Source organism: Akanthomyces muscarius, chromosome 4 (assembly GCF_028009165.1).
Source record: "Akanthomyces muscarius strain Ve6 chromosome 4, whole genome shotgun sequence".
Lineage (NCBI taxonomy): Eukaryota > Fungi > Ascomycota > Sordariomycetes > Hypocreales > Cordycipitaceae > Akanthomyces > Akanthomyces muscarius.
The window spans coordinates 2,573,982-2,601,224 of NC_079244.1; the positions used below are offsets into that span (position 1 = coordinate 2,573,982).

Below are 27,243 nucleotides of genomic sequence, written 5' to 3' on the forward strand. Positions count from 1 at the left end.
ATGGGGGGCGTTCACATTACCGACAAAAACCTGACCATCATCCTCGCCTCGGTAATTCCCGGGGTCGCGGTCCTCACACTCTGCGCTGTCTTGTGCTGCAGGATTCAAAGACGCAGGGCACGACTCTTCCGCAGAGGCATCACTCCAATCGGCGAGGAAGAGATTCAATCATGGAAAGTCGACAAGGACGATGAACGCTCCGAGGTTCTCGAGCAGGGGCCATCACACCGGCGCGACAACTCGGCCTCATCGAACAAGCCCCCGAGCATCATTGTCTACCAAAACACGCCGCCACGCCGGCTTTCCGAGGACCAGGAGTTCCTCTCTACCTCGCCATCATATCGCGTGAGCGTCGATATTCCCACTACACCAGTCCTCGCCCGGGCGCCGAATTCTCGTCCTGGTTTAACCGACGACACCATTCCAGGCGACGATGCTTTCATCCTTCAGCCTAAACGACAGACACGTATCAGCAAGCACCCACCAGTGTCTGGTACAACCCGCCACAACCGTGCATGGAGTACTCGATCTCTATCTCGCGGCCCCTCACACGAGCACTGGTACGGCGCTGACCAGGACAGCACGCCGCCGCGCCACTCTACAGAGACTTTCACTCGAAGCCGGTCCATGCACCACGCCTCAAATAACAGCACCGCCTACTCGACTCCTGCCAAGCCGCCCAGGGTATCCTTTGATGATGATATGTTTCTGGGTGGACTGTCACCACGACCACCAGTCCACAAGTCCGAGATTGGTCGAGCCATTGGCTGAGAGGCGTGCCAGGATGCAATTACTAGGCATCTCCTCTTTTTTCTTTCCTGTTTCAACCCCTTCAATTCGCGAAAGCCACCGACTAGGCTAGCTGACCAATGCCGGCGCCCTGCTCTCTCATTTTGCCATGTGCTATGCCCACAGAGCTGAACCCTGCTTGCGGGTCGGCGGACCCAGCCGCTGTTTCCAGCCCGTTGAACGGACATGCCTTCTACGGTGCTATTCTACGACACTTCGAGAAATTCAAGCTATTGCACTGGATTTAGCTCGCGCTTATTGCGGAGCACTCTGCAAGCAAGGCTCTGATGCAGATGTATGATCGTTCAGACCTCACAGATCAAGGTGGCTGTCATTCCCCTTGAGTGGAGAAGGCAATTTACGCATATTGCCATACACATGAGCATACATGTTGGGGAAGAACCAACGCCTATTATGGCGAAAAACACTTTTCAACAGCTCGGGAGGCTCATTCTGCTTTTTCGACTATTTTACAGGATTTTCTCTGTTCTCTTTTTTTTTTTCTTGTTGAATATTAGCATTAAGTACGAAATGGCTGGATATACCCTGGAGGAGTTCTGGAAAGTACACCGAATATCTTCATGCATATACCATGAGGCTGGCAAACATGTTTTACCACTCCATGCTTGAGCAGGGCTCAGCATGGGATATTTAGAGCACATGCGTACAAAGTACACGAGGATCAGCGAAACTGACGGCTGGCCGGAGGAGATTCAATTAAACAATCAACTCTTGAACAGAGACCGATGAAACCTGTTTTACCATGGTATTTGTGCATTTGCCGACTGTGAGGTTGATATATGAGGTCGTACGTCTGCACGTAGTATGCTCGACGCCGTGAGGCTGCTGTGGAACATGAGCATGCTGCACCCCACGTTTTGCTGACGGCCTCCCGGCACAAGCATAGTGCCCTGCATGTCGATTTCGATTTAGGGGATGTATATGTACATGATTGTATGGAGTGTGTCATGTTTGTTATCTCACAGAATTTCTTTTTACTTGCAACCAGTTCTACACATCGCTTGCGGAGGAAACTCATGTAACCACTTAACGCGGGTTGACGCAAGGACGGTGGGAACATGTGGAGTCAGCTGGCAAAACGCGTCCGTAAAGAGGGTGCAGAGCACAGACGCGCCTCCCAGCCCTGTTCGAGGAATCAACTTTTGGGATTTTCGCTTGCAATTGATTGTCAGGCTCGAGAACGATATCGGCCACTGCTACCGTTGCACAATTGATACTCCGAGTTTGACGGCAACCCTTGGGTACCTAACAACGGCGACTACGCGCACTCGATTCTTCCCTGTCCAGGCACCCAGCGACTGCTTCGGAGTGGGAGCAACGAGGTGCCCTCCTTTGGCGAAAAGATTTCCCCTAGTACGCAAGACGACGCGGCTCCTGAAGGCATCCAGACAAATAATCGCATATACACAACAAAAATGCCGCCTCGCAAATCCGACGCGCGCAAGAGTGACGTCTCGGCCGCCGCCGCCACCGCCGGCGACGCTTCACAAGTCACCGCTGGCGAGGACTCGGTCCTGTCGACGACGACGACGACGCAAGCGGGCGCCGACAGATCCATAAGCGAGGGGGCATCTTCCGGGCCGAAAAAGGGCAAGGAAGCGGCTACGGCGGCGGGCGACAACGACAAGACGACGATTGAGGACCTGACGCTGCCCAAGTCCATCATCACTCGGTTGGCCAAGGGCGTGCTGCCGGCCAACACGCAGATTCAGGCCAACGCCATAATGGCGATGAGCAAGAGCACGACGGTGTTTATCAGCTATCTCGCGGCGCAGTATGTCTTTTAATTTGTCCCTTTGGAGAAGTGAAGGCTTTGGTCGGACGCTCGCTAATGACGGGGGAAATAGCGCGAACGAAATAACGCTCAATGCGAATAAAAAGACGATTATGCCGGCGGACGTGTTCAAAGCGCTAGAGGAGATTGAGTTTGATTTTCTCAAGGAGCCCCTCGAGGCGGAATTTGCGAGTACGTTGCCAAGATGGGAACCCTACGAATGCATGACTTTCGCTACACCTGCTCGAGACGCAGACGCCCTCGAGTACTACACCGCGCCGGAATCATAGCGCATGGGGCGAACAAAGCAAGAGGGACTTCTTTTCACTAACCATGGTGCTGCAGAGTTCAACGCCATTCAGACGGACAAGCGCAACACCTACCGTCAAAAAGTCAAGGCGGCCGCCAAGCCGACAGCAGGCGACGACACCGACATGGGCGGCGGCGGCGCAGACTCCTCCCTGATCGCCGACACGACGATAGCTTCCGCGCCCGGTGACGGTGGCGACAACGACGACGCGCCGCCATCCAAGAAGGCACGCGTGGAGGGGTCTGGTGCCGACGCGGACGAGACAGAAGTGGACGACGGGGAAGAGGATGCCGCCGCAGAGGACATGGATGACGAGGAGGAGGATGACGAGGAAGAAGCGGAAGAAGAAGAGGATGAGGATGAGGATGAGGAGGGGAGAGCAAGTGGTGACGAGACGCAGGATGCGCTGGAGGAGAGGGTGGACAGGGACGAGGCGGATGAGGCTCTGGACGGTGACGAGAGTGATTGAAAAGCTGAATAAAAAAAACAGAAGACGACGGACGGACCATGTCGAAGGGACCACCAACCAGCCTTGACGTCGTAAATTACACCAGGTCTTTGCAGATGTGCAACGTAAGTTAGCTGCAAGAGCCGAAACGCAGTCAAGTTGGAGAGCAAGATATTGTACAACAGTAACCAGCCAATTGGAATCAAGCATTCAAGTATTAAAAATAAAAAAAGACATGTCATTCATGCGAAAAAGAAATGGATGTGCTACTAATCTGCGACAAACAGAGGACCCCCCCCCCCATTCCACAAAGGCCTCTTTGTCCAACAGCAAGCAAGAAGATAATGGTACAAGCAACTTTATATCGACGACCAGCTCCCCGTCGCACAACCCGAACATGGAAGAACGCGTAGTCTGTTTCAGAGGCCATTTGAAGGGGGCAAAAAGTAATGCTAATGTACGCACCTGCATGGAAGAATCAACGGCCTCTCATTTTCGGGGTGGCCAGCACCTCGCCTCGCATAGCGTGCGTGTGCTGGTGCTTGTAGCACAGGCCGCGTCAACGTCTGCGCCATGACGCCAGCGAGGCTTTACTCGTCCTTGCTCTGCTCAGCCACAACACACTTCCAATTCAGGTCGCCGTTGTGATGTTAGCGTAGCGATCGGCAATCACCTCCACAGCGCTTCGCTGATCACCTTCAGCAAATGCCCGGAATAGGCAAGCATTCGACTACAGGAATTACATGGGAGGCATTTTCGCATGGTAAGCCGGAATGTACCACGTGGTAAATCTAAATTAATTAAGAGTATCTACTCCCTTCGCCTCTGCTATGGAAATCATAAGTAAGAAAACACGCCGGCAAAAACAAAACAAAGATCCGACTGTGCGACCTCACAGCTTCCCCTTGCTCAACTATACTGAATTCCTATCCTTGGTTCATGTAGAGAGCTCATAATCTCTGATGCAGCATGACGAAGCGAGACGCGGCGTGGAGGCACCAGCGTCTGGACTCGTCATCTAGATCATCCGAAGCTACTCCATCATTCCGTCATCTTTTTTTTTGCATTCGTCAAGGTATTGCGTCGTTGTTGAAAATAAATCGTCAAGGCCAAAAGGCGTACTGGTTTTAAAAATCGGTACAGAGAAGTGAAATAGCGGCGGGGCCGGCCTAGAAGCCCCTGAGCCAAGCTGGGCTGCTCAGCACTCGTTCAACATCGCCAAGCTTAGATGAGGTAAGCAAAGACGCCGACGGCGGCGGCAGCAGCAGCGATACCCTGACCAGCGGCCATGGTGGGAGCGGCCATGCCGTGACTGCTGCTGGTCGACGAGGCGGAACCGCTGCCACCAGTCTGGCCAGTAGCCTCGGGAGAGGCAGTGGTGGAGGATCCAGAGCCAGAGGCGCTGCTGCTGGAACCGCCCGTGGTGGCCTTAGTAGGGTCCTGGGTACCGCAATGCGACATAATGTTGGTCTTGCAGGCCTCCTGGTTTTTGGCGTTGCCGACGTTCTGGGTGTTGCAGAGGTCAAAGAGCTTCAGGCAGATGAAGGTGGGCATCGTCTGAGAATAGTACTCGAGGCCGGGCGCGCTGCTGTTGGACGAGCAGATACACTTGTAATCGAGAGTGGCCTGGGCAAGCAAGTTAGTACAATTGTTGCGGTTTCGCTGGCAAGGAAGCGCAAATGCGAAGGGTAAAACCTACAGCAGAGCAGTCATTCGTGGACGCGCCGTCGCAAAGCTGGCTGCAGCTGTTGGTCTCAGCAGCACACCACTGGGCTAAACAACAAGCCTCGTCAGTACAAGAGCAGTGGGCGATGGGCGCGTGGGGATTGCAAGCTTACCTCGCTCCTGACCAGTGGCCTGGTTAGGGTCAATCGTCATGTTGAGCGAGCTGGTGTAGTTTTGGACCTGGGCGGTAGCAGCACCGGCAGCGGCGAGCGCGAAGATGGCGGCCTTGGCGAACATTGTGATTGTGTGGAGGAGTGTGATTGACCTGTTGCGAGAGGAACTGAGGTTAGCAACGGGCGAAAATCGGAGGCCGAGACGATGCGACGTGCAGACGGCGAGAGTCTGGGGCGGAGCTTCCGGATGGGTGGATGGGGGAGACAATTAATTACCTTGAGAGAGGAAGAGTATGGATATAAGGTTAAAGAGTTATTGAGACGACTGACGAGCAGACGGGCAGAAGCAGAAGCAGAAGCGGTTTTGAGGGGGAGAAGAAAGAGAAGAAGTCCGAAGTGGAGGCAGAGGATGACGAGAGGGCTTTTCTCAGTTTAAAAAAAAAAACAGACGGTTGGGCTGGGCGGCGGAAGGAAAGCTCGTGGACGGCAAGAGCTGGCCGAACGGGCAGGGTATATAACTGGGGAAGCCGAAGAGGAGCAGAGAAATGGGCGCTAGTCGCTGGGGCTACTGATACGAGCAGGGGCTTGCCAGTTGCCAGTTGCTAGCCAGTCTTTCTCAACAGCACTCTATTTTAGTGCCTGAATGGCAAAAGCCGCTGGCTGGCTAAAAATTACTATAGCGTACCTGGCACGCTGGATAGGTAGCTTCGTTGCTAGCGTCGGCCCAAGTTCCATGTGGCTGGCGCAATGAATTAAAAAGAAGCGGTCGGGCTGGCAGCACGTTGTTTGGGCGATTGGCAGGCCGGTGTGGCAGTGGCAGCGCAGGCAGCATTAACCAGGCCCAAGAGTATCACACTGTTTCGCCGGGGTCCAGCGTTCGAGTCTTGGTCCGACTTGTCATGTTCGAGCAATTGCAACTTCCGCCGCAAGTGGTTGGGGGCTGCCAAGACGACGCTAGTCGAGCATGTCTGCAGGCCATTTGGCCTTTTGTGCACGGCGATGGGCCACTCCGTCGCCACTAGGTGATATTACCTCTGCCTAAGGATACCCATATCGAATATTGGATTACTATCACTACCAGTACTGGTACTTATCAGCCTGCCCCGTGCCTGCCAGTACCTAGGACTCGGCCAGTGCCAGACCACCCGGCAGGCATGGCGCATCAATTGATATTACAAGTGTTGTAATAACATTAAGACGCCCCATGCCTCCAGTTTCGCGCAGCCTTGTCAGTGGATATTACTTACCGAGTCTCAACGTGCCAACTTGTTTACAAAGGGCCAGCACCGTCGTCCTTTGACAGTGACAGACCAAAAAAAATCTCGCGTCCTAGGTTGCCAGAGGCGCTGAAACTTTCCACTAGCCACAGCACCACAGCTGGTCGGCCCACTGGAGATGGTGCCCTCTCATGCCGTTTTAGCGCCACTCAACAGCCGTGCCAGCCGTACAGGCATAGGTATCCCGTTGTTGCCACTCGACAGGCGACAGACAGCACATGTGCCGCCTGTAGCTTGCCAAGACTACAGGGCTCTCGTATTCTGAGTCTTGTCGTTGCCCCGGAACTTTCACTCCTCGCCACTGGCCGGGGCCGCCAAGCCTCATGAGCTCCCGCTCCAGCGCCCACTGCAACCTCTCAACCTCTTTACTGCTGGGGTGCGCCTCGGCGTTCGTCATCGCCCAAACTCTCATCTCTGCCATCACAGCTTGTCCTGTTTCCCATCTATTGCCATCCAAATTCTGATATCGCATCCCGGTCGCTCGCTTCCCAAGCAACCAGCACCCTGTTATTTTTTATTTTCTTTCGCCATGACATTGCTGCACATGACAGCATCGTCCGTCTCCCTTGTCGCATAGCAGTGTCACGCCCCGGCGCTGCAACACTTGTCTGACTGGAATGCGTCGCACAGGTTACACAATGCATCCGGCACACAATGTCCACCGTCAAGTCTCATCCATCGCAATTGTCCCCACAGCACCCATGGACGATGCGATTCGGACGCAAAGTATGCACCGCGCACGGCTGCTTACCCCAAAGCGCCATCACCCGTTCGACTGTGTGTGATTAGACTGTGGCGCTACCGTCCCAGCCCCGAACTGTTTCTCCAGCCACCCAAACGCGCCCAAGCCACCGAACCACCCAAACGGTCACCCAACGGTCACCCAAGTGCCACCACCGGAGGCCAACTGTCGCAAGTTGAGTAAATAAAATAAACATGACGCAGCTAGAAATAGAGGTCATTACTCCGTAGAGCGCCGCCCGCCACTAGCCACCAGCTTCTGCCACCTGCCTAACTTGGCAGTCCACGTTGGCCCTGGTATCATCGTCCCGCCACCTCTGTGGTTCTACCATCCACATGGCCCAGAGTGCAGCCAGAGGAGGCTTCATGATGCTTCACGACGCAGCGGACAGTGACAGCAAATGTGAGGAGCATTTGCAATACACATGCGCGAGTGCGAGACAGCACGCAAGGCTCAATATTTGCCAGTGGCACATACTCTGCTGCTAATATGTATTTTGTGTTTCTATGCTGTACCTATGCGCCGTCACGTGAGGTGTACAGATATGCCTGCTATTCCCGAATCGCAGGCTGTTTTGCACATCAGCTACTCCGTACAAACCGAACAGTGACATATCGTCTGAGATCAACTTGGCCAATTCATCAACTCAGCTGGGCTCTTCATTCATTGCTGCGCGTCTATCTATTCTCGTGCACGGTTGCACCCTGCGAGCTCCCCGCCTTGTTAAAGCTAGCGCCAACCGCCTTTGCTAAACCCCGATCGCTGAGTGCTGAGCTTCAGAAACAATCAACTACACGCCATCCTCTGCCCACGTCATTTGTCCAGCCGCTGCCAGCAGAGGCTTCAGGGGAAGCGACACCGAGTACACTCGATGATGGATCGGCTCCCTCGGGAGCTAGTCGAAGAGATTGTACTAGCCTTTTCGCACATTGCTACCAAAAATGACGTCCTGGACAAGCGCCTAGTCTGCCACGACTTCAACCGCATCTTACGGCCGCTTGGCTGCCGCACGCTTGCCTTGGATACGACGCGGCTCAACAAGCAATCCAAGCATGCTAGGCCCCGCCCAGAAGCCCTGCAGACCATAGGCTATCGCTGCAAAGCTCTGCATGTCGACATGAGCGTTCTGCGAGATGACTGTAGGATGGAGTCCGCTTTCTCTTGTTTTTTTCCACTGCGTATTGACACTGTCTCACAGACGAAGTTGACGCATTGATGAATATGCTTCTGGACGTCCCTAGCTTGAGTTATTTCTTGGTATCCTTACGGTATCACTACTCATTCAGCGACAGGTCATTTACGGAGCCTGACTTCTACCGTGCCATGACAGATATTCTCTTCTACTGCCGCGATATCGATCGCGTCCGCATTTGCCTCCCGTTCCCAATCACTGGTGTACGCTGCGGCGCCGCGACTCGTGTTCTTGCCAATGCGCTCAAGGCATTAGGGCAGCGGCCCGAGGAGGACTCGGCAACGCTCAAGACGCTCGTCCTTGAAGGCGTCGCCGATGACACCTTGTGCGAGCTGTGGATGAACCCCTCGGATGTTATGAACATGCAAAACCTGCTTTCATTAGTCGAGACGCTCGTGCTTCAAATTAGGCGCCTCGGCCCCGAGTCCTTCCCCGCCAGCATGTTTGGCGCCGCCATGTGGAACATGATCTACAACGCGGTCAATGTGCAATCACTCACTTTAGCATCGGCGACCTTTCTCGCTCCTTGTGACGAAAAAATAGATATCACGAGGTCTGGTGGAGAGAGCCAGGCACAATGGCAAGAAAGAAGATTTCCTGGTCCCGGCGCGCAACTGGCCCCGCCCAAGCCTACATATCTTGAACTCAGAGACGTTGCGCTCCTTCCAGACGATCTGCTTCGCATAGCTACCGCTTTTGGGCCATCTCTGGAAGAACTTCACATGAATGAAGTTTCTATCATGACGCATCAATCCGTAGGACATAATACGCGCTCAGACATGCATCTCTGGGTCGGTCTCCCAAATGAGGACCCTGGCCAGCGCCTGTGGATGGCGATGCGATTCCGCGCGCTCATGCCGAAACTGCGCATTTGCCGCTGCTCCAAACTCGATTACAGGCTTTACCTCCACGCCGAAAAGCCTATTTGCGAAACATTCGACAGGGCCGATCCCGCTGCGATTGGCCGGCCCCTCTCGCAGCGCTTCGTCGAGGTAGTGATGGGCCATCGCCAGCCGCGGCTCCCGTCTGGCGAGCCCATCTTCTACCATTCACACGACCCAGAGTTCAGCAGCCTCACGTATGTTCTCTCCGAACGGCGAGCGCGCATTCCCATCTCCGAGCACGACTACGTCGCGCACAGGCTCGCGGGCATCGACGCCGGCCGACGGTACGACTACGAGTACAGCCTGGACGGCCAATTTCGCAACTGTATCGACAACTCGTTTCAAGAGCTCAGTTACCTTTTCGACCAGGTCCACTCGGGAATGCGTGCACTCAAGCTTTTGCCAGGGCCGGAGCCGGAGGAGCCAGAGCCGGAGTTGCCAGAGCCTGAGGCGATAGGATGACTGCTAGGATATAGGGTTCGGTGCCCAAACACGAAACGATTATACGTAATGAATAAATTCTTCAAAAGCTGCAAAGCGGAAGTACCAATGCACTGCGATACGTCAAGAATATACAGCGTTGTTGTTGTCTGTCTGAAAGCAAAGTGCATCACGTCGCCGTCCCGAGTTTCTATTTTAGGCAACGGGAAGGCCCGTCTGTCCTGTCGAGCTAGTACGGGTACAGCCTCACAGCAATCGATGGTCATGTAGTCGCTCACTTCGATAGCCTTGCGATTGGTCGTGGCGGATACGCGACTTATTTATGTTCGGTATGTACATATAGCTGATGTCCCCGAAACCAAATCGAGAAGATATCGCAATAACATACCATTGCAAGACAGCATCCGATTTATTTCCTGGTAGTTTAGTAGCTCAGACCGAACCCGCCTTATGGAGTCGCGATCTCTAGCGCTGACCTGCAGTGCATCACACAGCCTCACCCCTGTGGCGCCGAGGCCGACAAGGCAGCTCAAACGCCAGCTCACTGAATACCTTTTCATACATTTAACCCCCATCATAGACAATACTGACCCAAATCGTCATCCCGGAATGAGAGACAAACAATAGAAATGTCGTCTCCGGGAGATTACGAACCGGTCTCCTGGACAGACTCCGACGACGCAGAAGCGGCACTTCCGCGCGTCCCGTTCAGATGGATGCTGTACCACGTACGGTCTTCGGATGGCCAACTCACGCCCTTGATCTTGCAGAGCTTCCAGGATGCGCAGTCTCTGCCGCCGACACAGCTATGGCAGCGCATGGCCACCAGGCCGCCCTCGCCGACGACGACGCTGGGCAAGATGAGCTACTGGGTCGGCGCGCCCATATTGCAGGCAGGGTCGGCGCGGCTGAATCTTGCCGATGGGCGGGCTCTTGGACAGGCCGCGCTGCGGCTCGTGGTGTCTTGGCCTCTCTCCTTCTTTCTGGTATATCATTTCACCATCCATATTGCTTCCATCTATTTGTTGACAGCGCTGTTAGTTTTACGGCTTTGAGTTCATGAGCCCGCCCTTTCAAGCTGCGGTACAGACGCCTGGCGTCCAACTTGCACTGCCGGATACTCGGTATCAGCCGGTCCGACAGCTGGGAGCCCTCGAAACCAGAGGGCAAGGCCCAAGGTCAGCGGAGCCGAATTCTGCTCTCCCGCAAAGACGTGCCTATACAGACGACATTGACTTGGACACGGACATTACAGCAGCACCTCAGAGTGGCGGTGATGAGGCTCATACGATATTGGTTGAGACAAGCGACCAAGGGGCGGCTTCCCGACCCCGACACCTGTGTTATATACGGGATCCTTCCCTGGACGAATACGAAACAATCAACGTGTCGCAGTTCCTAGACAAGGAGGGGGATGATGTCGATATGGAATTTGTGTTTGTGTCCTATACCCGCGAGCAGTTTCGTGTAGCCACGGATGAGGAAATCGACAAGTACACGGGCTATCCCGACGAGGCCACTCGCGAGGCAAACCGGCAGCTCGCTCGAAGTGACCGCGCGATCCTCGTCCAGTGGGGGCTCGACGCCGCGAAACGGGCTGGGAAGCGCGCATTCTGGATCGATTTCGAGTGCGTCCGGGACAGGGACGGCGTGGCCCGCACCTCGAGCAAGAGCGACGACGTGTACCGCATCTGCGACGTCGTGCGCGCCGCCCACTCCATGATCATCGCCACCGGACCGCCCGCGTCCGAGAAAGTCGCCGCCATCCTCGCCGGCCAGGAGTGCCCTGCGCCAGCCTCCCGGCAGCAGGCCAACACGACGAAGTGGCTCCGGCACTGGGGCTCGCGCCTGTGGACGCTGCCGGAGCTGCTGCTCTGCCCAAGCGAGCACCGGGTCGAGCTCTACGTCCTCGGCAGCGGCGCGCCCGTCGCCGCGCTGGCCAAGCGCAACTTTGCCGAGCGCGCTTGGGACGACGCCGAGCTCGTCAAGGAGCTCGTCAACCACTACGAGGGTTCCGCCATCCTCTCCGAGATCCGGCTTGTCGAAACGGCGCTGGAGTGCTTTGCGCGCCGCGGCACGCACCAATTCAGCCCCGGCGACATTGCCTACGCACTCATGGGCCTCTTGCCCATGAGCCAGCGGCCCGCCGTGCACCCGGGCGACTCCGGCTTCCAGGCGTTTGCGCGTCTGTCGCTGGCCAACGACGGCGGCGCCTTCCTGAGCCGCATGCTGTGTCTCCTGCCGCCGAACCAGGACGACAACGACAGCCGCGCCGTGTGGTACGACAATGTCAAGGACGTCTGGGGCGCGCGCATCCGCGACGTGCACCCCAGCAGCCGCGTGGTCAGGATCGCGGCGGACGCGCGCGACACGCTGGTCCTGGACGGCGCGCCGAGCGCCGCCGTGCACTGGGACGCCTTTGACACCGACGCCGCGCGCCAGGGCGAGATGCCGCCCAGCAAGGTCCTAGTCGCACTACTCGTTTGGTCCGCCGGCTTGAGCCTCGGAGCCATTGGCGTGCTGTGCATGGCTGCCAAGGTGGTGGAGGAGGGAGGGACCACCTTTAGCGGCAGCTCCCTCTATGGGTTGCTGATGTGCACTGTCATCTTTGGGCTGCCCGCGCTTCTGGCGCCGCTACTGTATCTCTGGCACCAGCGAGGCAACCGACGACGAGGCATGCAGGCCCAGCTGGTTGGTCTCGAGGGCCATGTTGACGCGGGCACCGTGGAGCGCCATCTCTGGGGTCACGATAACGGTTTGCTGACGCTCGTCACGGCCGACGACGACTCGGGATTTCAGGACAACGGCAGCAGCAGCACCGAGGTGGCACCACAACAGCAGCGCCGGCGGCGAGAGAAGTTTAACTTTACGCTGGTCGACACGCACATGATGACGGTCCGGCACATTGCAGCCCGCAAGCCACCAGTGGCCGTGTTCGCCATGGGCAGCGCCGGCGGCGGCGGGCAGCGCGCCATGCTGTGCTCGTACGACTGGCACGACGACACGTTTGAGCGCACGACGGTCATCCGCGTCGACGATACCATGGTGGACCAGATGCGTCGCATCAATCAGTTTCGCGTACGGCTGCGCTCGCACACGCACGGGGACGAGGACAGCGTCGCGCCAGCGGAAGCCGTGGTGGCCCGGGACACGATCCGCCCATGGCAGCAGGAGCTCCTGTTTGCTTTTTTAGTTGTTGTAAGTTTCTTCTTGCGAGTAGCCAAACATTTTCGACTTGGGAGACGAGAGAGGGCTAACTGGCACGTCTGTGCGTTGTAGATGGCAATGAATATGCTTCTGCCGCTGTACTGGGATCCGCGGGATCGGTATACACCAGAGGACAGCGTCGCGACGCATACTAAACTGGCATACTGCGTAGCTTTCTTACTGGCGCAAGGGCCAGCATTCCTCATCGTCACACGCATGTCTCTAGAACGAGTGGTGCCGCAACTGGTTCTCATCAAAGGTTGGTCTTCCTTCGCGGGGTTTCCCCCCTCGCAGCTGAACCAGGAGCATCATTGTTGCTAACGCCGAAACACCACAAATAGCATTCTTACCCGGCTTCCTCATCCTCCTCGCTGGCCTCCCCGCCGGCCCCCTCCTGCGCTCCATTGTCGCCGGCGGCATCGAGGGCATCGCCTGCCCCGTCCTCGCCTCGCTCGTGTGGCTCTGGTTCGGCGCTACCTCGTCGTCGCCCTCCAAGTTCGTCGCGCGCGCGCTCGCCTTTTCCACGCTGTCGTTGGTCGGCCCGCCGCTCGCCCGCCGCTCTCTCTTTGGCGTGCTCCGCAACGAGCGGGTGTACCACTTCATGCAGTACTTTTTCGACATGGCTGGCATCGTGCTGCGCGTCATCCTGGTGACGGTCGGAAGGCGCTGGGTCGGACGCCCGGACGAGGTCGCGTGGCTCCCGGCGAGTCGCAAGGCCAAGATGGCGGCAGCAGCACCGGCGGAGACGACGATGCGCTCGAGGAAGCGCGCTGCGGTGCTGCTGCCGCTTGCGGCTTTCGTAGTGTCGACGCTCGCGCACCTCGCGACGGATGCGCCAAGGGTCGCTGGCTCGATGGCATCGCTGCTCTGGCTACTGTACGTCTACGTGGCCATCATCATCGTGTTTACGATTTGCGTGGCGCGATTCCCAAAAAGTCCCAGTACGAAACTCTCCTTCTTCTTCTGAGCCCCCCCTTCCCGCAAAGATAAAAATAAGATACTAACTCAGATTGACACAGCACTGCTGCTCACAGTAGTCATCGTCTCGTCCTCTGCCGGCTCGATATGGCAAAACAGTCTGGGAGACGTCAGAAGCACATGGCCTGGCATCCTGGTCAACACGCGCATCCTCATACTACCATGTACGTACATCCAAACTCCTCGCAACTCTAAAGTGTGGCGCGGAAGAGAAAGCTAACGACGCCCTTGCGCAGTAATCTGGGCGCTGGCCAGCTCCCTGCTCGATTCGTGGCCAATGAAGCTGCAGGTTCTCTGCCTGTCGCTGGCGGGCATGGCGCTCGACGGCATGCTCAAGACAACGATCGTGTCCATTGTGGCGTGGCAGGTGCAGGTATCGGCAGGCGCGGTGGCCATTGTGCTGCTAGTCGGACTCTGGGTCCACGAGGAGACGAGTCGCCACAGGCGTATTTCACTATAATAGATCATAATACACTGAACGAAAAAAACGTAAATATTTTTTGATACATTCTGGGGCTTGTAGTAAGTAGCCTCGATAGAACGTTGGTGTTCTAAAAGTGCCCGGCCGAAGCCGCCCTAAACAAAAGAAACAACCCAGACATGTCTATAATATATGCATGTACCTTTCCCAAAAGTTAACCGTTTCGCTTGTGCTCATATATACGTGACTTTCTCTCCCTCTCTCTCTTCCTTTGTGTATGCCAATTTTAGTTCTTGGAGCCAGACACGGCAGCCTCGAGGGCCTGGAGGACATCGGCCTTGAGATCCTCGGCATCCTCGACACCGCAGCTGATGCGGACGAGGTCGTCATAGACACCGACGGACTCGCGCTGCTCCTTGGGGATGCCAGCGTGGGTCATGCTGCTGGGGAGCTCGACCAGCGACTCGACACCGCCCAGAGACTCGGCAAGCGTAAAGATCTTGGTCAGGGAGCAGAAGCGCTCGGCAGCATCGTGACCGCCCTTGATGCGGAAGGAAAGCATGCCGCCGCCCATGCCGTCGCGGTGCTGCTTCTTGGCAATCGCGCGGTGCGGGTGGGACTCGAGGCCGGGGTAGTTGACGGCGACGACGTTGGGCGAGGCCTCGAGGGCGGTGGCAACGGTGGTGGCGTTGCGGGTCGCCTCGCGGGCACGCAGATGCAGCGTCTTAAGGCCGCGGTGGGCGAGCCACGAATCAAAGGCCGAGGGGACGGCACCGATGGCGTTTTGCAGGAAGCTCAGACGCTTGTACAGGTCGTCAGAGTTGAAGGCGGCGACGCCCATGACGACGTCGCTGTGGCCGTTGATGTACTTGGTGACGGAGTGGACGACAATGTCGGCACCGAGATCCAGCGGGTTCTGGACGTAGGGGGACAGGAAGGTGTTATCGACAACAACCAGGATGCCGTGGCGGTGGGCAACGTCGACGACATGGCGGATATCGACAAGGCGCAGGGTCGGGTTGCTGGGGCTCTCGATCCAGATGAGACGGGTGTTCTCGTTGATGTGCTCGGCAATGTCTACCTCAATTTCGGGGGTAAAGGTGACCTTGACGCCGTGGGCCTTGGCGACCTGGGTGAAGTAGCGGTGGGTGCCGCCGTAAACGTCGGAGACTGAGATGACGTGAGAACCAGCAGCGAGGCTCTGGAGGATGTTGGCGGTAGCCGCGGAGCCAGAGGAGTAGGCAAGAGCGTAGCGGGCGTGCTCGAGAGCGGCGACGGCGGTCTCAAAGTTGGTGCGGTTGGGGTTGGCAGAGCGCGAGTATTCAAAGACGCCGACGGGCTTGCCGACGGCTGTCTGGGCAAAGGTGGTGGACAGCGAGATGGGCTCGATGACGGCGCCGGTGGAGGGGTCGTGAGGGGAACCGGCGTGGACGGCCAGGGTGCCGAAGCGGTGCTCAGGCGTCGGGGGCCGGGGCGGCGTCTGGACGGACGGCTGCTCTGTGGTGGTGGCGGGAGACATCTTGGCTGGGCTGAAGCTGCGGTGTGTGGTAGTTGTAGGTGCTTTGTAGAAGAAGAAGCTCTCCAATAGTCAAAATCGGAGTAGCAAAGGTGCAGGGTCGCAGATATCTACTCCGGAGGAAGCGGGCAGCCCAATTATTAATAGTGAATCTGTGCTAGATTTTTTTGTGTCCCTCTTTTGATCCGTAAATGTAACAGGGGGTCGGGGTTCGGTTTGAGACGGTCAAAGACTGAACAAATTGTGGATGCTCACGCGGATACCGGCCGTGAGATGGTTGGTGGGAGGTGTTGAAGGCCGCGGTCGGAAGCTGCAGCCGGCTGTCGGAGAGAGATGAGATGGCGTTGAGCTGAAGTCAGCTGAACAGCGAGATTTGGTGTTGAACGAAGACAAAGGGCGCGGGGAAGCCAGATGTTTCGGATGTGAGCTTTGCGAAATCGTGGGAAAAGGTCTCGCAGACGCCCAAGTAATTATAGCAATGAGCCTAACAAGTCCACAGTGGAGAGGTGTCCGGCAATTCGAAGGAGAAAAATTCTTTTCGAAGGAAGAAAAATTAAGCTTGTAGTGGCTGCGATACCCACTGGCACTGACGTCTGCGCAAAGGTCCACTTGAGTCAGTTGGAGGAGAGGTTAAGATGGTGTCATTGAGCCAGATGCTTACAACAGAGTAGTGGCAGTGATGAGAGAATTGATGTTGCGGTGTACGGTAGCTTTTGTGTTGTGGTGTCCAAGTGTTCAAGGAAGACCGGTTGCGTGGGTGGCAGCTATAGTAATAAGTGCGACGAATGCGGGCGGCGATGATCGAGCAGGAATGGTAGATGTAAGTGCAAGTTGATGAGAAGGCAGGCGATAAGGCAAGCTTATATAGCGATGGACGAAAGTAGATGACAGAAATGATGCGAAGTCTGAATATCAAAAGAGGTTAATGCGATGATGACATTTGTAGATGGAATCTGTAATCATGTCATGCGAAAGCAGAGCGTTTGTCATCATGGCGGTCGTTCCAGTCCAGCGCGTTCCGAGCTGGCGCTCTAAAATGCTTGCGGTCTGGCAGGTGCTGGCTGGCAGGTGCTGGCTGTGGCTGGCAAGCAGGGTAAGGTGACGGGCCGTCAAAGCTCGATCTGGAGGTATTCGGTACCTCTGTCCCCGCTGATCGCTCACGCACACTGCATGTAGTAAGTACCGCATGCGCCCATCCCAAGGCGCCCTTCGCCGGCACACCGCCCGAGGTCACGGCCGATGGCGCCATCGCTGAGCGCATTTCGCATTTTGCAGCATCCCGTTTGCACAAGGAAGAATTTGCGCATACCCAGTTGCCAAGGTAGGTAGGTATCCCAGATTTCCCGCTAGAGGCTTCCATCGTCCAGCCCAGCTTATGCAAGCTGCGACGCACAGCATTTCTGCCGCTTGCTGTCGCTGCTTGGATCTTGGGCCCTTTTAGCCAGTCGTCGACCGAGAGTTCCCAGGCCGCCCAAATCTTCTTCGCCGGTCGCCCGCTGCAATGTCCACCACCTACACCATCAAGCAGCTGTGATGCCTGTCGCGCAAGGGGGTGCTGAACATGCATGCCTTCTGCAGCAACTCCCTGGCCACCAACTTGTCGAGCCCGTAGCTGCTGCCCGTCCGAGAGAACTGTAAAGTTGAAGCCGTCCGTGTCACCGCCACCGCCGCATTGTCGTGGATGCCAATCTGGACGCCAAACAGGCCGCATCCAAAGCAAAAGACGCCATCCATCATGTTGCCGTCCGAGTCTTGCACGTCCCAGCAGCTTTGCGAGAGACAATCGAACGAGCTGGTCTTGCCAGCAATGTTTCTCGCCGTCTTAGAAAGGGAGACCCAAGTCGTCGAGTGTACTGGGCGGCTCAGCGAGTGGGCCGTCGTGCACGCCAAAGCTGAGGCCCGTGACAGAGCCTGCAAGACCTTGGGCTGCAGTTGGCGAATCTAGGAATGTCCATCGTACATGTCGTTGAAGAAATGGTAAAGGTTGATGCAGATGTCTTTTTCAGCTACAGCCCACATATGTGGCAATTAATCTATCCTCGAAAGTCTACAGGTAACGTCGCACGCCATCGCGGGCCGTCGGCCGGATGGAGATGCTTGTAATTATACTGGTGGCGATGCTCCGAGAGCACATCCATGGCGTGCTTCGCCGTGGAGCTCGCTTTATGATGATCTTTTGCTTGCTTGCTACCGCATAAGCATCCGCGGCTGACTTATCAAACGATTACACGACTCTATCGACGACTGTTGCTGATCCCAGGGCAGCTCATCGCACCGTTTGTTGGGTACCATGGTCTTCGCGCATTTGGCTTCAGGTGAGTACGGAGGATGGCAAGTTGAAAGTCGTGTGGAAAGAAGAGATATGGGATAGAGCGATTGCAACGATAAGGATGCAGCCCGTATCTGCGCCCAGTCTCCAACATCCTTGACCCAAGGGGTGTCGCATAATCACCCGTGGTAACTCGTTTGCTCGTGTACCAACGCGTCGGGCGTAAGCACAGAGATAGCCAAGCCGAAATAAACGATTAGTTCCCGAGGGAAAGCATGTTTCACACAGTCGGGACGGCGCAACTATATATACGAGCCCCCCTCGGCATCGGCCGGACTCGTGTTGGAGGGGGCTCATCCATTCGGACCCGGCGCGTCGAATCCGGCCGTGTTCGAGCCGCTTGGCCGTAACGATTACGCTGGGCATCGTACTCGTACCGAACCGGCTTCAAGCCGGCACGGGCACCCCCAGGCAGACGGCAGCCGTGGCCGAGCAAGGGGGTGGACTGGGGCCGATCTGGGGATAGGTTGCCGCTGCAACGATATCTGGAAGAAGGCTGGGATGCATGCTGCGCTGCGTTGCGCCTCTTCTCTAGGCTACATGTCTACGTCATCTGCGACCCGAGACTGTAGAGATTTCTTAGATGGCACGGTTGGGTGTGAGGCCTCTTCGCTGTGTGAGTGAGAGCACGTTTGTGCATGGGCCGATTTCGCACCGACTTTTCACCAATTCCACAGACAATGTCATGGCGCCCATCGATTAGGTGATTCGCCGTTGCAACCACGCCGCGACTCATCCGCCGCTTGGGTTCTACAAAAGGGCCTGCAATCCTACCAGTTGCCCGCGCGGGCGGGCTTTGGAGGGACGGCCTGGCCATAAAAACTCCGCGGCAGGTGATTGTCCGCAAAGTTACAGGCGTTGTGCGCTTGCTGTGTTCGTTGGCTCCCCGCTAACGGACGGCCTACAAGCTCCGCTGCGTGGTGGACGCCACAGCGCAGGCATCCCAAGGGAGGCTGTGTATCCGTACTTGGGCCTACCTACTTGCATTTACAAAACGTCAGTGAACCTTTGATCACGACAGAGCCATTCGTGATAGACCTGCCGTTTGCGTAAATTTATATCCCTGCCTTTTGTGCTGGCTGCATTGTAAACCGCTGAGCGTCATGAGGCTTGTAAATTCTCCGTTGTAAGTAGCAATCCGCTGAGAGCTCTGCTGTAACGTCTGTACGGGCCGAGAATTCCACAGCGTCATCCCTGACGAACCAATGGTGCACTTGGAAATAACGGTAGAATGACGCACGTAGCAGCCCGGGCCCCCTAGTTTCTCGGCCGGCTTGCAATCTCGTGGCTGTGCTATGCTGTGCTGTGCTGTAGCCTGTCTGGGTGTCTCGCTGGATCGCAGCTAGCTGGGCCGCCGCCCCGAAAGCGCGAAAGCGGGTTGAAGACCACTACAGAGAGGTAGGCCCGGTGCACTGTATCAAGGTAGGTAGACGAGCCTTGCTTCAGCGGGCTGACAGGTGGGCTAGACGGGGCCTTTGGGCGTCTCCCAGCTCCAGCTCCAGCTCCAGCTCCAGCTTCCAGGTGGCAGCGAAGAAAAAAAGCGAAAGAGGCCCACCAACACTCCAAGCTGACCCTGTCCAACCATCTCTTTCACCAAGCCTGGGCCAACTACTTTTCTTTTCCCGGTGTCCATCTCATCTCACTTGGTCTTGGTTCCGTCCCAGATCGTCATCTGCCTTCTGCATCTCTCGTCTTGGGATCGCTTCGTTCAACCGTCTGCCACTGAGCTCACCCGTCTCGTGGCAATGCCCCAGGAGAGCATTCAACTTGCTCTCTCAAACACCACCCCGACGGCCTACTGAGTACCCCAGCGCCCGCCAAACGAACACGCCTACATCGCACACAGCCCCAGCAATTCGTGATGCCGCCTCGCCGGTCTCACAAAAAGTCGCGTGCTGGATGCCGCAGGTGTAAGAACCGAAAGATCAAGGTACGTCTAGCCTGCTGATGCTGGCTCCTCCTCTCGACCTCGGTGAGAGGTTGCTCCATGACGCGCCGAACCGCACCCCATGGGCTCGTGAACCGCAGCACCACCACGTCTACGCCCACTTGGCTGACCCTATTCCGCGCACCTCATTCAGTGCGATGAAGTACATCCGCGATGCGGCAACTGCGTCAAGCACGGCGTCATGTGCGATTTCGAGAACCCTGAAATCATAGACGAACTCGCTACCGCCGCCACGCCAGCCGCGCCCAGCCCTCCAGTACCCTCGCCGGGAAGTCTGCAGACCAATAGCCACAGCAACGGCCACGCCGTCAACACCAATGGCAATGGCATCAACGGGTTGCGCCCGTCTCCGCGCAAGCAATCTCCCATGCCCATGCCGCCCGTCTCCTCGCCATCCGTCACAGAGTCGCTGCACAACTCGGCCCCCCAAAGCGCACGGAGCGGGCCAACGCCGCCCTCAAACTCCACGTCCACACGCCCAGTCGATCGCTTGCTCGAGCTTCGCCTATGGCACCACTTCACGACGAGCACTTATAGAACACTTCTCCACAACGTACCCGCTGCCGATGATATTTGGAAGCTTGAAGTCCCGAAACTGGCCTTTGGCGGCAAGACCTACCTTGCCGACGCCATCCTCGCCGTTTCAGCCCTGCACCTACGATCTTTGAATCCCGACGATAAGAACCTCGTGCAAGCCTCCCATGCCTACTCTGCGTCTGCCCTGGCCGACTACTGCTCTTCATTGGCCGGTGGTATCCAGGATGAAAACGCAGAGGCGCTGTTCCTCACCGCGTGTCTCATTGCTTTCCAGGCCACAGCTTCTCGCATCTTTATCAAGGATGATGGCGAAATGACACCTAGCACTGGAAGAAACTCATCTCGATATCCTCTGCCTCTAGCCTGGTTCCATGCCTTTCAAGGTGTCAAGACCGTCGTCGCGACGTCGTGGCAGTGGATTTTTAACAGTCCCACCGTTGTAGCCGTCATCAACTCACAGCCTAGTTTTGCGCTCGACATGAACCCTCTAGGCTCCAGTTCCTTTTTCGGCCACCTTCTCGAAGGTGTCGAGGACGAAGTATCCTCAGAAGATCCCAGTATGAACATGCTCTCTCAACAGGGGTACGTTCACGCCGTGTCCGTTCTCAACTGGGCGCATCAAAATCCTTATCCGCCGGCAACGCTCGCCTTTCCGGCCGCCGTTTCCAAGCGATTCGTCCAACTTGTCGAGGCCAAACGCCCACGCGCCCTCGCCATTGTTGCATGCTTCTTTGCGCTCTTGAAACGCATGGACAACGTCTGGTGGTTGGGAGACGTCTCGAAGCGCGAAGTCATGGGCCTTGTCAGCCTGTTTGAGCCCGGCTCCGGCTGGTGGCGGCATCTCGAGTGGCCCGTCCGCATCGCGCTCTGGGACGGCGACGCGAATGCCATTCCTGCCTCCGTATGGGGGGCTGAGTGCGAAGAGGAGCCCACGGGCGAGTATGGCTTAGTCGAGACGATGAAAAACCATGTCGAGCTGCTGGCGCGCATGAGCCACGCCATCCCTCAGTCACCGACTGCAGATCTGACGGACATTACTGGAGAACTGGGTTTCGCTGCTGTGCCCTTGGATTAAGCGTTGATGGTTTGAAGCAAGGCGTTTTGTCGGCGCACCACCACTGGGACATGGTTTTTTAGATTACAATCGTGGGTTTAACGGAACGAAAAGGCAATCTTTCGGACTCCATCAGGCATTGGAAAAGGCGTTGGTCGTGGCATTTTACCACTTGGATTCTGATACTAAGGCGCATTGCCTTGTTATCTTCTTTTAGCGTTTGCTGTAATGATGGGTTTTAGCTTCCTTGGTGAAGGATTATATCTTGTATATAGATGCTATGTTGGGCAGGATGTGCCGCAGGCTCGCTCAGTCGTGTGAACAAGGCGTTTAGGTGGGTGTGAGAACTAGAGATCATGATTCACCTCGGGTTCAAATGTGCCCAAGGCAACACTGGTTAGCTGGTTGTCTTGTCAATAGACAGCTTCACAAAATTGTCGATGCATAATGAATTTTGTCGTGAGAACCATGAATTTTTCTAAAGCCATGACTACTCTCAGCTAAACAGATACCCAGATATACCAAATAACGCCAAGCCCGTGATGCACATTGTAAATAACACGACGTATGACACCTTTTATTTCGTTCTTTTTCCGCCCAGGGCATATTTGCACTGTCATTTATTGCTTGGAGCGCTTGGCCTTCTCCTCCTCGGCGACGTCCTCGACACCGACCTCCTGGTCCTGGTCGTCGAGCCGGCTGCGCTTGAGACCCTTCATCTTTCTCGTCTGCATGGTGCCGAGGTCCTGCTTGCCAATGTGCACGCGGCCGATCTTGTCGCCCATGGTGTCGGTGGTGATGTTCTTCTTGGGGCGCTCCTCGAGGCCGCGGGGCGTCTTCATGGCCTCCTTGCGCATGGCCTCGTCGGGCTCGCGCATGCGGCCGACGCGAAAGTCCATGCGGGGGCCGATCTCGTCGACCTCGACGCGGGGCAGCTTCTGGCCGCTGCGCTTGGTGCGGATGAGGTAGACGCGCATGTGGATGGCGGGCTTGACGTCGGTCACGACGCCGCTGTTGTCCTCTTCCGTGGTGAAGCTGACAATGTACTGCAGGCCCTCGACGTCAATCTTGTCGGCGGGCTCGCCCTTGAAGAAGTCGGTCAGGACGCTCTTGGCGAGCGTGTACTCGTTGGCGACGGGGCTCTCAAAGGCGGTGCCGGCAAAGAGCAGCATGGGCCGCTGGCCGATGGAGAACTTTTTGTTCTTGAACTGCGCCATGGCGCGGAACGACACCGGGTCGAGGTGCAGCTCGAGCATGTCGAGCACCTTGTAGCCAAAGGTGCGGACAAAGGTCATGGCGTGCGGGCGCTTCTTCTGGCTGCTGCCGAAGAGCAGCATGCTGGCGTCGTTCTTCTCGGAGAAGAACTCGAGCGAGGTGGCGTCCTCGAACGGGTGGATCGGGTTCTTCTTGGAAAACTTCTTGACGTGCGGCTGGTGCATCTGGTAGAGGTCGTTGAGGGCGTCCTGCACAATCTGCGAGCAGCTACCGCCACGCAGCACCAGGCACGTCTTGGGGTTCTCGATGGCCTTGGGCTCGCGGGCGGCCATAGCGCGCTTGGAGCGGGCATTGCGAGGTTTTCTGGTGGGAGGGGATGGATTAGTCGTTGAACAGAGGGATCGAGTATACAAATTTGCGTGTGGAATGGTCCTTACACTGTACGAAGCATTTTGGCGGCGCAATGTTGGTTGGCTATGTGCTTGATCTCCGTCCGTATCGACAGCCTCTCGCTTTTTTTTTCTGATGGCGGTTTGGAGAAAAAATATCTTATCGATAACAAGATTGGCGCCAATCTTCAGTGGGTTGCAGGCCGCCCGTAAGGTCCTCCAGCTCCAGCGGGCCCTCAGGCAAATAGGCAATCGGTAAAGGCCGTTCCCCGCAGTCACGTGTGCTGCCCAAGTCCGATGCTTCCTAATCAGAATTTCAAAAAGAGCAAGGCCGCCACCAGCGCCTGAGTGACGCTGCCAGACGGACGGCCCGGACACCGGCCTGCTGCCTCGGTAGATTCCCCACGCCCAGGCCGAGCCACAAGCTTAGCCTGCACCGACACCTCCATCGCACTACCCCAACATTTGATTCTCCCATCTTCCATTCCCTGTCATCTTCTTCCTTCATCTCCTTACTTGCAGTGAACGCACAAGCAACCACGTCCACACCGACCTCCAACATCCACGATACATATACTCCCCTGCCCGTCACTTCTGTCGCCACCCCGCCTTGCGAGATAATCTAGTCCTGCCGCCATCATGTCGTTCATGGGTGGCGCCGAGTGCTCGACCGCGGGCAACCCGCTCAGCCAGTTCCAGAAACACGTTCAAGACGACAAGACACTACAGCGCGATCGCCTCGTCGGTCGCGGCCCCGGCGGTCAACTAAATGGTTTCCGCAGTCAGAATGCCAACGCTCCCCAGGACGAGGTACGGCACGCGCGCTCGCTCCGGCTGTAAGCTCGTGACATGACTAATCGTTTCATGATTTCTGTAGATGATGAACGGCTTCCTCAATGGCGGTCCCAATATGCAGCAAGAGTTCCCCATGCAGGGCCCCATGAATCCAGTTCAACACACACCCATGCGCGCCAGCTCTACATCACCGACCTGGGCACACGACTTCAACAGCCAGCCCGGCATGGAGTCGGCCTTCAAGCCCCCAAGCAACTCCCACTTCAGTGCCGAGGAGTTTGCCCGTTTCAACATGAACGGTCAGGGCTCCTCTGCCCGCTCCAGCCCCATGCAAGCCAACATGTCGGGCAGTCAGATGCAGCGCCCGATGATGAACAGCGGCATGGGCATGGGCATGGGCATGGGCATGGGGTACGGCATGGGCGGATCCATGATGCCCATGTACCAGCAGCAGCAGCAGATGCGCAACCAGCAGCAGCAGCAACCACAAGATGTCAAGGGTAAGGGCAAGCTTGTCGAGCTCGACGAAAGCAAGTGGGAGGAGCAGTTTGCCCAGCTGGAGCTGGAGGACCAAACCGAGGCCGAAAAGGTCAAAGAGAATGAAGAAGCCAGCGCCGCCGAGCGCGAGCTGGATGAAATGGACCGGGCTATCCAGTCTGAAACGAATGAGTTCGGTGATTTCGAATCCCTTTGGCGAGGAATACAAGCTGAGACGGCTGCTGCTAGGTCCCTGGTTCAAGATGAATCTCTATTCGACCAATTCGATACCGAGTGGACGAACGATATGATCCCCGATTTGCAAGGCCTCGGAGACTGGGGCCGTTTCGGCGACCCCGTCGTCGAGAACTACATGTTTGAGCAGGAGAACTTTTTCAAGGACGAGAAGAATGCTTTCGATGAGGGCGTCCGCGTCATGAAGGAGGGTGGAAACCTTTCCCTGGCCGCTCTGGCCTTTGAAGCCGCCGTTCAGCAGAACCCCGAGCACGTGGAAGCCTGGGTCTACCTTGGCTCAGCGCAGGCGCAAAACGAAAAGGAGACAGCTGCCATCCGCGCGCTAGAGCAGGCGCTCAAGCATGACCCCAACAACCTTGCCGCTCTGATGGGCCTTGCCGTCTCCTACACCAACGAGGGCTACGACAGCACCGCATACCGCACGCTCGAGCGCTGGCTCTCGATCAAATACCCAACCATCCTGGATCCCAAAGACATTCACCCACCTGCCGATATGGGCTTCACCGATCGCCAGATTCTGCACGAAAAGGTCACGGACCTGTTCATCAAGGCCGCGCAGCTCAGCCCCGATGGCGAACACATGGATCCGGACGTGCAAGTCGGTCTCGGCGTCCTCTTCTACGGCGCCGAAGAGTACGACAAGGCCGTCGACTGCTTCCAGTCGGCGCTGCACTCGTCGGAGCAGGGCACCATGAACCAACAGGAGCAGCTGCACCTGCTCTGGAACCGCCTGGGCGCGACGCTGGCCAACAGCGGCCGCTCCGAGGAGGCCATCGCAGCGTACGAGCAGGCGCTGTCGCTGTCGCCCAACTTTGTGCGCGCTCGCTACAACCTGGGAGTCAGCTGCATCAACATTAGCTGCCACCAGGAGGCGGCCTGCCACTTCCTCGCCGCTCTCGAGATGCACAAGTCGATCGAGAAGTCGGGCCGGAGCAAGGCTTACGAGATCCTCGGCGAGGGCAGCGCCGCTCAAGTCGACGAGACGCTCGACCGCATGTCGGCACAGAACCGCAGCAGCACGCTGTACGACACCCTGCGCCGCGTCTTTACGCAGATGGGCCGCCGGGATCTGGCCGAGAAGACGGTCCCCGGTGTCGACCCTGACGTGTTCCGTCCCGAGTTTGACTTTTAAAGAGACAATAGGGGACTGAAGACGGTGGAAAGATGAGGACGGACAGTGAGTTTGAGCGCAAGGGAATGCCGTGATACCAAAAAGCGGAGCATAATGATAGGTTCCGGTGTACATATAGAATATAAATGAGGCTGTCTGGTACTGGAGGATCCACAAGAATGAACGGCATGGGCTTGAGCGGGACAACATTTACGTGGTCCATGTTACCACGGATACAATATATTGCATTTACTGTATTCTATTTTTTCCGTTTTAAATGTATAGAAACAGTCACCAAAGCTTGGTTGAAGTATTGTAATGTTCCTACCATGCCCAGTGTCTGTTGGGCAGGGTGGCAGATCGTGAGCGCAAAATGGCCTTGAGGATCTGCGCATGCAGCTCCGCAAGTCGCGCCTGGAAATGGCGACACCGTAGTCATAGAGCGAAGCTCGCACATCTGATTTCCTCGCCGAGCTCCAGGGTTGCTTCCAAACGAGGGGGGTGGGGGGGGAGGGGGGCAGTCAGCGGCCAGTATGCTATTCCTGGGTTGACAAAGACCCTCGAGGGCATTCGTTCTATGGGCTGGGACGAGTCGGTTCATCATAATCGCTCCCCCAAAATTCTGGACACAGACTGATTACCTAGGAGCGCCGAAGACGCGTTTTTTTGTCAACCCAAAATTGCTTACAGAGTCGACCTTTGACGCAACCGGGCTGCATTGCCAAGACGGCTTCATTGACCTTTTCGGCTTTGTGCTGAATATTCGGGCATATCTGCTCAGCCTTCTTTGACTTCGTCCCCTGATTTTTGGAGTGTATTGAGGCAAAACCGTTTTCATTGCTCAGCTGCTCTCGGTTTCGTGAGCATCTGCCGTTTGAAGTGGGAGAAATCAGGTAGTCGCTGTCTGTTGTTTCATGGTTAGCTGGCACCGCTAGCCAGTATACATCGCTGGCAAAACAACATGCACTCATGAAATCGGGCTGTCAGTCATCCTCTGCGTCGGTAGAGTCAAGCGGTTCGTGTGCTCAAAGGACCATCAAGTTGCTACTGCTGGAGCGTACCGCATCGAGGTACCCCACCGTACGTCTGTTGTAAATGCTTCAATTAGAGATGAGCTTCTGCCACTTCTCATGGTAGCTTTTTCTCTTTCATGTAACCAGTCATGAAAGTGGTGTTTTGCCTGACGAACAGCAGCTAAGCCTTAAAACATATGCTTGGTTTGGATGATGCTATGGTTGAACTCACGGCACTATACCGCAGCTCGCCATCTTGGCCAACAGCCATGGATCGAAGTA

At 56.5% G+C, this 27,243-nt stretch overlaps 9 protein-coding genes across 9 annotated transcripts; 6 read left to right on the forward strand and 3 right to left on the reverse strand.

The window, feature by feature from the left end:
* Positions 1-771, forward strand: LMH87_011525 (uncharacterized protein; the record flags this gene model as incomplete). The annotated part of the gene is made up of 1 exon (XM_056200680.1): positions 1-771. The coding sequence occupies one exon, from the start codon at positions 1-3 to the stop codon at positions 769-771; it is 771 nt and encodes a 256-aa protein (XP_056052505.1).
* Positions 772-2,225: 1,454 nt separating this feature from the next.
* LMH87_011526 (uncharacterized protein) lies at positions 2,226-3,363 on the forward strand (the record flags this gene model as incomplete). The annotated part of the gene is made up of 3 exons (XM_056200681.1): positions 2,226-2,584; positions 2,658-2,776; positions 2,930-3,363. The coding sequence occupies 3 exons, from the start codon at positions 2,226-2,228 to the stop codon at positions 3,361-3,363; spliced, it is 912 nt and encodes a 303-aa protein (XP_056052506.1).
* Positions 3,364-4,566: 1,203 nt separating this feature from the next.
* On the reverse strand, positions 4,567-5,304 carry LMH87_011527 (uncharacterized protein; the record flags this gene model as incomplete). Its single annotated transcript, XM_056200682.1, has 3 exons — positions 4,567-4,968; positions 5,042-5,115; positions 5,181-5,304. 3 exons carry the CDS (start codon positions 5,302-5,304, stop codon positions 4,567-4,569), a joined length of 600 nt encoding a protein of 199 aa, XP_056052507.1.
* A 2,766-nt stretch (positions 5,305-8,070) lies between these two features.
* On the forward strand, positions 8,071-9,737 carry LMH87_011528 (uncharacterized protein; the record flags this gene model as incomplete). Its single annotated transcript, XM_056200683.1, has 4 exons — positions 8,071-8,338; positions 8,398-8,467; positions 8,530-8,594; positions 8,647-9,737. 4 exons carry the CDS (start codon positions 8,071-8,073, stop codon positions 9,735-9,737), a joined length of 1,494 nt encoding a protein of 497 aa, XP_056052508.1.
* Positions 9,738-10,345: 608 nt separating this feature from the next.
* Positions 10,346-14,361, forward strand: LMH87_011529 (uncharacterized protein; the record flags this gene model as incomplete). The annotated part of the gene is made up of 6 exons (XM_056200685.1): positions 10,346-10,702; positions 10,758-12,914; positions 12,996-13,182; positions 13,265-13,864; positions 13,943-14,065; positions 14,138-14,361. The coding sequence occupies 6 exons, from the start codon at positions 10,346-10,348 to the stop codon at positions 14,359-14,361; spliced, it is 3,648 nt and encodes a 1,215-aa protein (XP_056052509.1).
* Positions 14,362-14,608: 247 nt separating this feature from the next.
* LMH87_011530 (uncharacterized protein) lies at positions 14,609-15,841 on the reverse strand (the record flags this gene model as incomplete). Its single annotated transcript, XM_056200686.1, has 1 exon — positions 14,609-15,841. One exon carries the CDS (start codon positions 15,839-15,841, stop codon positions 14,609-14,611), a length of 1,233 nt encoding a protein of 410 aa, XP_056052510.1.
* A 4,187-nt stretch (positions 15,842-20,028) lies between these two features.
* On the forward strand, positions 20,029-21,727 carry LMH87_011531 (uncharacterized protein; the record flags this gene model as incomplete). Its single annotated transcript, XM_056200687.1, has 2 exons — positions 20,029-20,097; positions 20,249-21,727. The coding sequence occupies 2 exons, from the start codon at positions 20,029-20,031 to the stop codon at positions 21,725-21,727; spliced, it is 1,548 nt and encodes a 515-aa protein (XP_056052511.1).
* A 599-nt stretch (positions 21,728-22,326) lies between these two features.
* Positions 22,327-23,372, reverse strand: LMH87_011532 (uncharacterized protein; the record flags this gene model as incomplete). The annotated part of the gene is made up of 2 exons (XM_056200688.1): positions 22,327-23,284; positions 23,359-23,372. The coding sequence occupies 2 exons, from the start codon at positions 23,370-23,372 to the stop codon at positions 22,327-22,329; spliced, it is 972 nt and encodes a 323-aa protein (XP_056052512.1).
* A 577-nt stretch (positions 23,373-23,949) lies between these two features.
* On the forward strand, positions 23,950-25,969 carry LMH87_011533 (uncharacterized protein; the record flags this gene model as incomplete). Its single annotated transcript, XM_056200689.1, has 3 exons — positions 23,950-24,120; positions 24,188-24,774; positions 24,832-25,969. The coding sequence occupies 3 exons, from the start codon at positions 23,950-23,952 to the stop codon at positions 25,967-25,969; spliced, it is 1,896 nt and encodes a 631-aa protein (XP_056052513.1).
* Between the last annotated feature and the right edge of the window lie 1,274 nt (positions 25,970-27,243).